Here is a 10854-nt window from a genome sequence, read left to right on the forward strand (position 1 = left end):
TCCCTGCCCCCCGGGGGGACGCAGCCCCTCTGGGTGCCCCCCTCCAAACCGCGTGCCCCATCTCCCCCGGGTGCCCCCAGGTCACTCCAGGGGCCCCATCTTCTACAGGTTCTCTGTGGTCCTCCTGGGTGCCTCATCTTCTCTGGATTCCCCCGTGGAACCCCCCGGGTGTCTCTGGGTGCCCCATCCCATCTCCTCCACACTCTCTGGGGTCCCCCCGGGGGTGTCTCTGGTTTTTCTTTGACACCCTGTCTCCGTCCAGGTCCCGGGGTCTCTCCAGATGCCCCCACTCCTCCTTGGCATCCCTGGGTTACGCTTGGTTGTCTCTGGGTTCCTGTGGGTCCCTGTGGTGTTCCCGGGTCCCTCCCGGGCTGAGGTGTCCTTGCAGAGTGGCTCCGTGTCCCATGAGCTGCCCGTCCCCCGCGCCAAGGCGGGAGGCCCTGCCAGGGACAGGAGGGGTGGCAGTGCTGGAGCAGGGGGACAGCCCGGGAGCTGAATCCCTGCCCAGAGCAGTGGGGTGTCACAGGGGTGCAGCTGCCCCTGCCAGGCTCGCCTACTCTGGGAGATTAGAGGGAAAGCCTCCGTTATCTAACCAGGGCTGAGCCTGCCGGGTTTAAACATGGGAGCGCTTGGAAGTGCTGCTGTACCTCGGGATAGCTGTGGTGCTCTGTGTGTGACCTCTCCACGAGGGGAGACAGCCAAGCTCTCGCTCTGCAGACCCCAACTTGGAGCAGCCCCTGTGCTTTCCTGGCTGGGGACCCGGCTGCAGCCCCCTGTCGTGGACCCGCTGCCAGCTGGCATTGCTGTGCCCTTCCCAGAGGAAGAGGGACAGCCTGGCCTGGTGGCAGGATGCAGCTAGTTGTCTTTCATGCCATGCTCTCGGCCTGTGTGGATGTCAGCCCAGGCTCCTCCTCTCCTTGCAGGCAGCTCGGTGACCAGTGCCCCCGTCTGCGCTGTACGACTGAGGCGCCGGGTAGGGATGGGCTTTGCTCACACAGCAAATCAGCGGCAGGGCCGAGATCCAGGCACCCAGATCCTCAAGTCAGGCTGTGCCATCCCCCTTTGTGGGGCTGAGGATGATGCTCAGCCCCGTGCCCCTCCGTTGGGGCAGGCTGGGGGCCCTCGCACAGAGCTGGGGTGCCCTGCCCTGCCCTGCCAGGCAGCTGCCAGCCCGGTGATGGATGGCTGCAGAGCTCTTTTCTGCAGCGTAAATAATGCTCTGGGAAAACTCAAAACCATCCCAGCCATCGCCCTGAACTTTAATCTGATCCCGAGCAGGGGGCTCAGAACACCCAGGGCTCCCTCGTGCATGCGGGAAATGGAGTTGTCAGTCTGTGCCCTTGGAGGTGCCAGGTCTGTCTGTCCTCTTGGTGGAACAGGAGCAGGTACCTGTGGGGGAGCAGATGTGAGCTGTGGGGGCTGCTCCCTCCTGGACACGGGCTGTGAGGTGGCAGGAGGCAGGGGGATTTTGGGGAGCCCATTCCTGGCTGGGAAATGGGTTGGTTAACAGGGCATTCCCACTTTGCAGGGGTCTCTGCTCTTCCCATGCTCCGGCTCCTGTGGCTGCTCCAGCCTCGCTCCTGCCAGCTGGGGAGGTCAGCGAAGGGATTTGTCACTCCTCAGCAATGCTGAAAATGTCCCCCAGCCTCTCTGGTGACGCTGAGTGGGGTTAATGGGAGCTGACCTTCTTCTGGCTCCCTTCCTCTGAGCACCCTGCTTGTCCCCTGCACCCTTGGGGTCCCATCCGGCTCACCAGGGTGCCTGATTTTTGGGATGCTGTAGCTGGAGTGGGGGTGATGCTTGATCCTGGAGCAAGCCCTTCTTCTTCCCTTTCTGTGACCATATTTCACTCCAAAATCCACCTCCAAATGTTGAATTTGGCCTTCTGCAGCATCCAGGGAAGTGCCCAGAGCTGACAGGATTTAAGGATCCAGTTGGGTCCAGCAGATTCAGCCCCAGGCAGGGATCAAGGGGGGCAGAACAGGGTCCCCACTGTGGCTCCTGCCAGTGGTGGCCTCCAGGGGTGGCAGTGGAGCTGCTGGTGTTGGGTGCCACTGTGGGCACCTGTGGCTCTTGTGGGTGGGAGGACACAGTCCCACTGCTCATCCTGGGAGCCTGTGGGATCTCCAAATGTCTGCCTCTAATCCTTGGGGGGCTGCTTAGGATTTACATCTGATTAGAAGAGCTATTTAAAGGCTGCCAGCTGTTGGGTCTGCAGAGGGAAATGGGCTGTTTCCAGTCACTCCTGAAATACATCTTTGCCCCCCAAATTGGGGGTTTGGGTCTGTGATGGGTTTTGCACTTGATGGATCTGGAGCATGTTGGAAAGGTCACTTATGCTTCTGAGAAGGGCTTGGACTTTGTGGATCACCTGGAGCTGTGCCAAGGGCTGATGTCCCTCTTCAGAGGGCTGGGCTGTCGGGACATGTCCCTGGTCATCCCTCCTGTTTGCCTGACCACAGGGATGGACCCAGGATTAGGATGGGACCTTCCCCTGTGCTGCCCTGCTCATACTTCTCTTAAACACATCATTAATCTCTTGCTCAATGGTCAGGATGGGGCTGGATCTGACCTTCCCATGAGAAGGAAGGGAGAAGAGCTCACCGTGAATCTCCAGGCAGCAAATTCAGTTGGATTTGGCTGAGAAGAGCCCAGGCTTGTGTTGGATGATGAGCTTTAACTGACCTTGGCTGACCTTGGATGTTGCTCCAAGGGGAAAACAGGGTTTGTGATTCAGAGTTCCCAAACCCTCAGGGGCTGGGGCACCAGGAGCAGGAGGCTGTGTTGGGATGGGGGCTGTGAGTCTAAATACATCCCAACCAGGATTGTGAGCAGGACCCCTCCCATGCACATGCTTCCTGTTACAAAAGGAGGATGTTTGCCTTGAAACACCACAGTTTGGGAGGAAAAGTGGCATTTGTTGGGTTGTTCGCAGCACTCTGATGGAGGATTTGAGGTGTTGTGGTTCCTGGAGCACTTAGGCTTTTTAAAGCCCATTTCTGAATGTTGTAATGGCCATCTGCAGTACTAGTAGGGACGGAGAAGCATCCAAACAACCTCGAGGAGGGAACGCTTCCAAATGAAACCTCCACTTCAAAGAAATGTCAAAACGCAGATCCCTCCTCGCAGAGCAGAATTGCCTTATTTTTTAAATGTCAGCATTTCCCAGAGAACAGCAGGGCTGTTCCAGCCCAGCCGGAGCTGGGAGCTGCGTTAGCACCCGGGTGAGACTTTCCTGCCTGAAGTGCTCCGAAGGTGCAAATCTTCCTTGGCAGGAGCCGACAGGATCCGGCAGGTCCCATTCCCAAGGGCCAAGCTTCCTGCCCGCGGGCACCTGGGGCTCCAGCAGCCCACGCTGGGGCAGAGTCAGGCCCCAAGCTGATGGTTATTTTTATTGCTGCGTTTATTACCTCTTAAATTAACCTCCTGGAGGCTGGTGCCTTTAAGTGGCGGGGAAGGGACCTTGAGCAGCCTGTTGCTGTTGTGCAAGGTGTCCCCTCAGGGTGCAAGGTGTGTGTGTGTGTGGAGACAGAGATGGAAATTCCCTCTGGGCACCCGGCTTGGCTTGTGGCCCCAAACATCCTTCTGGCCCCCTTCTTTGTCTCTGTGCTGTTACATGTGGGCTGCTGACCTATTTTCTCTCCTAAGGATCTTCCTTCAGGGCTGGTTCTGGAGGATGCTTTGCCCTGTGGTCCGCTGGGGACCAGGATCAGGGAGCAAACACCTGGCAGCTTTCCTACAGACCCAGCACTGCAGGGAGTCGGGAGAAGGATGGAGAGGCAGGACTCCAGCTAATGGCCGGATGTCCCAAGACCTTTAATAGTTATTCATATTTTCAGCTAACAAATGGCCCATGTCACCAGAGTTATTAATTAATGAGTTGAAGTGCCAAGACTTGGCCTGTAACCAGTTAATAGCTGAGACCCCTTGGGGATCTGAACATAATTGGAGACCTGGCCCTGGTTCACTTGGAGCAATGCTGGTGCCATGGATCAGCTCCTGCGTGGACCTGGGTGATCCTGCATGTCCTGGGGGTTGTTCCCTTGCTTTCCTTAAGGAGCCACTTTCAAATGGGGTCATATTTCTTTGCAAATGCTGCAGGAAAGGGATCCCTGTGGCTGTAGTGATGTTCTCAGCCTGACCTGATCTGTGTCTCATCCTGATCACCTGCTGCTTAATTGCTTCGCTGGGGATTTTGGGAATTTGGGGACTGATGCAGCCTTGGAGAGGGGACTGACCGTGCTGCAGGGCTGGCCTTGGGCACTGCTTACAGGGGCATTTGGTGCTGGGAGTGGGATGGAAGCTCCCAGTGACTCATTCCTGGGTGTGTCTCCATGCCGGGCTGGGGGCAGAGCGAGTCCCAGGGCAAGCCCAGCCCTGTGGGGAGTGAATCCCCAGTGTGGATGGGGTACCTGTCCTTGCCAGGCTGCTGTTCCTGTAAAGCTCAGCCCTAGGCAGGGTGGGAGCTTGAACTTTGGAGCACCTGGGTGTGAGGAGCAGCTGGCAGAGGCACCCTCCACCCCCTGGGCAAACGGCATTGCCGGAGGATTACTCACGGGGTAATGCCACAAAGGATCCCAGAGATCACAGAGGAGTGGTTTCTGCAGTGCTGACACCTGGATTTCACAGGCTTCCTGCAGAGATGCATCCCTGAGCTCCCAGGGAGCCCCTGAGGCCTGTCCTGGTCCCTGGTCTCGCTGCAGGCTCTGCTGGGGACAGGGCTCCCTGTGCCCCTGTCCCTCTGTAGGATTTGCTGTCCTGGCAGTGAGCATTCCTCATTGGCCACCAGTAATTAACTTATTTTTGTGCTTGCAAGTGACTGATGGGGATTAACACCTCCCTGCCCTCTAAGGGGAGAGGGACATCGGGTGGGGGTCAAGATGAGATTGACTTTCCCAGTGTTCCCTCCCTCCCTGCCAAGTCCCACTGGAGGTGCCTTGTTGACTTGAGTGGATTTTGGATCAAGCCTTCGAACATTAATAATAATGACACATAAATCATTGCCTGCACCACCTGTTTGTCATGTTTCCGCCCACAATAACTCTATCAAGTGTTTTTAGGAGCTGAGCTGGCGTGGGTTGTTTGTCACATCTGGACGGCATCACGGGATGCGGATCTGGCTGAGCCGCAGAGTGGTTTTTCCTGGCTGGGGGGTGGGAAAAGCCACAAAAATCCCTTCTGCATGAGGCTGAGTGGTTCTCCTGGGGTAGTCTGTTGGGCCTGAGAGCCTGCTTGCAGTGGGAATGCTCGGGAGCGGGACTGCAGGTATCCCAAAGGTGTGGGGGCGGCGCGTCAGGCGCATCGGGAGATCGGGGTTGCAGCTGCCCCTTGTCCTCCAAATCACTACGGAGGTGTCACCCACCCCCTGGCCTTTCATGCTGGGAGCGAAGAGATGCCAGCCCAGGGAGCGGGGCTGGGAGCAGGGGCTGCCTCCCCAGTTTGTCCCTCTGCCCACAGCCCAAGCCGGAGAACGCCATCACCATCGCGGTGTCCTCGCGGGCGCTGTTCCGCATGGAGGAGGAGCAGAAGATCTACAACGAGCAAGGGGTGGAGGCCTACGTGAAATACCAGCTGGACCACGAGAACGAGCCCTTCCTCCCCGGGGCTGCCTTTCCCTTTGTCAAGGTGAGCGTCCACCCACCTAAGGTGAATCAGCACGGTGGTCCTCACCCAAAAATTCCTGGGAGAGGGGAGTGCTGTGGGATGCTTGCATGGGGTCGGGATGGAGACGAGCAGTGTGGCAGAAGGGATGCAGCCATAGAGCAAACAGAGGTCAAATAAACCTCCTGGCAAGTGATGTTGCTGCTTCCAGGGCTGAGCAAATGCTGGATTTTGGCAACTGAGCCCAAGAATTGAAGAAATCATCTCTTTGGATCATATTTAGAGTTTTCCTTTAGGGAATTCTCATAACCTTAAAAAAATTATTATTATTACAATTTATTTATTCTTGTAAATTGGCTGAGTTTAGCCTTGCTGCAGAGTCAGCCAATTTCTAATTTTGATGTGTTGAAATGAGGCATTTCAAACTTGAAAAACATTTTCCAGTTTCTTTCCCAGTTCCTCTGGATTTAGTGCAGCTTTGGGTGCTCGCTGGAGCAATCTCTTGCCTGTTCCCAATGAATAAACTAATCCACTCGGTGGGGAGAGACTTATTCTGTTTCTGATTGCTTGAAAAACACTTATCTGTAACTCAGAGCTAATTTATTCTCATTTCTTAAGCTCGAAACCTTTCATGTTTGAAAACAGAAGAGCAGCTATGTGGGTTTTTCCCCCTCAGAAATCAGTCTGTTTTTTCCCCAGTCGATGCTGGCTTGGCTCAGGGTGTAGCTGGGGCTGGGCCAGATCCCTGGTTTGGTGAAAAGGAGTGTTTTGCTCGGTGGGAGGGGGGTCACAGCCATACCTGGGGCTCGCTGACACTCCCCCCCCCTCACCCTGGGGTGCTGCAGGCACTGGAGGCAGTGAATACACAACTGAGAGAGCTCTACCCTGACAGCGAGGAGCTCTTTGACATCGTCCTCATGACCAACAACCACGCCCAGGTTGGGGTTCGCTTGATCAACAGCATCAACCACTACGGTAAGCGGGGAGGGAAGGCATCCTTTGCTTGGCACCAAGAAAAGGAGATGTTTTCTCCTGTCTCCTCCTGCCAAACACCCTCTGAGCCCGCTTCTCCCAGATTTCCTGGGTATTGAGAGCAGGAGTTGGCCGATGCTGAGGTGCTCTGGCTGCTGGCCCTGCTGTTGGGCAGCAGAGCCAAAATTAGCCCAGTCCTGCCGGCTCTGGGGATGCCACGGGGAGCAGCAGGTCAAGGCTTGTTCAGGGGGCACCAGGGCTCACCCCGGGGTCTGTCTGCCCTCAGATCTGTTCATCGAGAGGTTCTGCATGACGGGAGGGAACAGCCCCATCTGTTACCTCAAGGCCTATCACGCCAACCTCTACCTCTCCTCTGACGCCGAGAAAGTGAGTGGGGCCATTGAAGAGGGTGAGTCTGGGGTCCAGCCTGGGGGTGGGGGGAAATGGGGGGAGCCTGGAGCCCTCAGGGGGTTGGTGCCAGTAGCAATAGCTCCAATATCCATGTCCCTACGTTGACATGCAATTCAGGTTTGCCTTATCCCACATCTTCGAAGCTCCAAAGAGCCTCTAGTTTCCATAGAAATAAGCTTTTCCACGAGCTCCACAGCTCTTCCAAGGCAAAGGCGGTGTTTTTCCTCATTAATTCCCATATGCAAAGGGTGATTTGTCATCTGGGGATTTGTTTTTGCTGTAAAAGGTCTTGGGGCCAAGCTGCAGGCGCTGCTGGGTGCATTTCCTTGCGGTGTTTGCTTCCAGCCCGTCGTGTTTTGCTCTGCTCCTCAGTGGACGCGCCACGAGGACGGATCCTTGGGTAACTGCCACCTCTTGCCTCACGCTTTACCTCTGCAGGGATTGCTGCAGCCACCATCTTCAGCCCCAGCAGAGACCTGGAGGTGTCAGAGAACCAGCTGCGGGTGGCGTTTGACGGGGACGCCGTGCTCTTCTCGGACGAGTCGGAGCAGATCGTGAAGGCTCACGGCTTGGACATGTTCTTTGAGCACGAAAAGGCTCACGAGAACAAGCCTCTGGCACAGGTAGCACTGGGGTGAAGCCAGGAAAAGGCTCTGGGAGGGAGGCAGCCCTCAGGGATGCTCTCACCTCTGGGAATAAGGCAGAGATGGGCATGTGGGGTGTGAGGCAGGGTAGGTCAGCAGCTGCTGGCCCATGGGATGGCTGTGGTGGGGCCCCTGCTGTCGTTTAGGGAGGAAGAAGGATGGCATGGACATCTGCAAAGTGATGGTTTCTTCTTGCTTCGTCAGGGACCCCTGAAGGGCTTCCTGGAGGCCCTGGGGAAGCTGCAGAAGAAGTTCTACTCCAAGGGGCTGAGGATGGAGTGCCCCATCCGCACGTACCTGGTCACCGCCAGGAGCGCGGCCAGCTCGGGCGCCCGGGCCCTAAAGACTCTGCGCAGCTGGGGCCTGGAGACGGACGAGGCTTTGTTCCTGGCCGGGGCTCCCAAGGGGCCGCTGCTGAGGAAGATCCGCCCCCACATCTTCTTCGACGACCAGATGTTCCACGTGGAGGGAGCCAAGGAGATGGGCACCGTGGCCGCCCACGTCCCCTACGGCGTCGCCCAGAAGCACAAGCGGCCGGCGCAGGAGAAGCAAACCCCCAACAGTAAATAGTGGAACTGGCTGGTCCCACAGCCCCCGGCATGGACCTCATCCCGTGTGTGTGACACCCCCGGCGGGGTCGTGGTCTGCGAGGCAGAGAGCGTTTGTCCCGGGGAACGTGAGTTTATTCCCCAGCGGGGGAGCCGTGTCGGGGGCGCGGAGGGAGGAGGGGGCTGATGGAACCCTTCCTTTCACCTCTTTTAATGGGGGTGCTGTGGGGGTGTCCCTGTCCCTCGTGGGACTGGGGACTCCCCTGTGCCAGGCAGCCCATGAGCCGTTTCCCCAGTTCGCCCGCGCGCTCTGCGCTCGCTTCAGGCAAAATCCCTCGAGGATGGATCCGCCTTGTGTGGACTCTTTGTGCCAGGCAGGTTTCACCTATTGGTGTTTATTTAAAACCCCAGGTAACTCCCGGAGACTTCGGCTTCCAGAGCAAATGTTTAGGCTGAACTGGAAAGTGGGGAGCACCCAACAACCTTTCTTGCAGCTTTGAAACAAAATGCCCCTTTTAACTAAAATTAAACTGTAGTATTGTGTCTTCCCAGGCTCATCTTCTGCTCCCTAACTAGAAAATATTCAATATCTGTCCTCACAGCAAGATTTTGCCAGCTGAACAGCTTAAATTTGGAAAAATAGAAACAAATACTTACATATTAAAATGAAAAAATCCTGTTTCCTGCTTGGAGCTTTGGGCTAGCTAATGTATTGTTGGGCCCAGGTTTTTGTATTTGGGTTTCACACTTGCATGATTTAGCACTTGAAAATAATAATCTCGGTGAGGCATCCAAAGCCCAGCTCATCCCTGAGCTGTCCAGGGGCTGCAGACACATGCCCAGGGCTTCAATTAAGTTAAAAGCAGGCCCTGATATATTAGGGACATCATTTGAAGTCCATTTAGGTAAATCTGCAGAGAATTTCAGCCTGGGGATTTTAATTAAAGGATTTTTTTTTTCCCTTTCTAGGCTGAGCCCATATGAGTTGATAATCTTTTTCTCCTCAGCTTCTTAAAACCTCTGGTGTTTCCTAAAATAGACACCTCTGCTAGTGATGCTGTGAGAGAACCAAATCTCTGATTAAAAAAACAGGCTGAGAGATCAATTGGAGAGAAACTGGTGTGGAAATCACACTGACATTTCTGCTCAAAGCCCTGTCCCAGAGGACACCCCCAGGAGGAAAATTTAAAGATTATTTCTTCCTTGTGTTTTTTTTTTTCCTTTTTTTTTTTTTTTGTACTACACCCCACAGTGTAGGAGGAAGTGTAGCAGGAAGGATGCTCAGTATTATCAGTTTGTAGTTTTCTACAAACTCCATGGGCTGAAGTTTCCCCAAGGTGTGTGTCTGCCTCTGGCTCTTTCCAGGGAAGTTTCAGCTCAAAGAGTGAGGCTGGAGCTTGAGTTATTGCACTTTTGAGGAATATATAAACAAGCTGGTGATGCCTTCAGTGGCTTGGCAGACTTTTCTCATTGCACTAAATCCCGCTCTGGCAGTGAAGAGCAAATTGCACTTTTTTCCCCCCCAAACTCTTTGACAGACTGTTCTTTGTCACATCTGGGTGACAAAGACCTCAGAGGAAGGTCTAAAATCCAAACAAACAAAGAAAAAAATCTTGAAAGGCGTGAGTATCTTGGTAACACATCCATTAACATTCAGGTTTATAGAAAGGTCTCGTCTTTTTGATGTGAACCCAAGATTTTGGGATCTTGGGCTGGATCTTGGAGACCTTTTTTGGCAGCTGGGAGGGGAGCAGCACAGCCTGGCTTCTCAGTAAACATCTCCAAGGTGTTTCCTGAAGATCTGCATCGTGGAAGCCCAGCCAAGCCCAGCTTGCCCACGGGAGGGGATGTTCCAGGAGGAATGGAATTGTCAGCCAGCCCTTCGGAGCAGGGCAGGGTGCCAGTGGGATTGGATACAGGGTGCAAGCACGGCCACTGGGGTGGGTGGTTGCACTGGGTGCCGTGGGGAATGTGTTGGATGATCCAGAGGTTGGTGTTGGCAGGGCTGGGCTGGCAGGAGGAGATGGATGCCCTGTCTGGAGGTGCTGTGAGCTCCAGGGAAGTACGCACGGTGATTTTGGGGCACAGCCCTGGATCTCAGCAGCTTTCCTGCTGCCTTTCCAGGCCCTGAGATGCACAGGGAGCTGGGTGTGAGCTGAGGGCAGGGTTTTAGTGACTGTGCTTAGGGTCCTTCTGCTGCCAGGGCAGCTTAGGGGCTCACTGGGAGACGTGGGACTCAGGAAATGGGCCCCAGGTGAGGCAAACCTCCCTTCTCCCCCCTTGAGTCCTTCCCGAGTGGGGATTTCTGTTCCTGCAGTGGCTGCCCCATTTGCTTTTATCCACGTGGCTTCTTGTGTTTTTATCTCCTCCATCACTACAACTGGAAGACATGGACTTGCTGCTTGTGTGCTTTCCTCATGTGCCCACCTGCCACGTCCCCTCGGGCTGGGGGTGTGATGGGGTCCCTGGTTCCAGCTCCATGGGCTGGGCACATCTCCCACCTGGATGGGCCAGTGCAGTCGTGCCTCTTGTGCTCTCCTGGCTGACAACTGGACTTTCCTGCTGCGTGTTGTTGCCCTGGGTTTCACTTCATTGTCCTCCAGTGGTTTGTTTTTTTTTTTTGCCATGTTAATGAAATCCCTGGGGGTGTTTTTCTGTAATAAACCGTGTTGGTCCCA

The 10854-nt window shown here is 55.3% G+C and overlaps 1 protein-coding gene across 1 annotated transcript; it reads left to right on the forward strand.

The window, feature by feature from the left end:
* Positions 1–4334: 4334 nt before the first annotated feature.
* On the forward strand, positions 4335–10854 carry NT5C1A (5'-nucleotidase, cytosolic IA). The gene is made up of 6 exons (XM_029963043.1): positions 4335–4365; positions 5126–5625; positions 6447–6576; positions 6860–6982; positions 7423–7607; positions 7833–10854. Exons 1-6 carry the CDS (start codon positions 4335–4337, stop codon positions 8196–8198), a joined length of 1335 nt encoding a protein of 444 aa, XP_029818903.1. The 3' UTR covers positions 8199–10854.

This window comes from Manacus vitellinus, unplaced genomic scaffold (assembly GCF_001715985.3).
Source record: "Manacus vitellinus isolate BGI_N305 unplaced genomic scaffold, ASM171598v3 scaffold_52_pilon, whole genome shotgun sequence".
Classification (NCBI taxonomy): domain Eukaryota; kingdom Metazoa; phylum Chordata; class Aves; order Passeriformes; family Pipridae; genus Manacus; species Manacus vitellinus.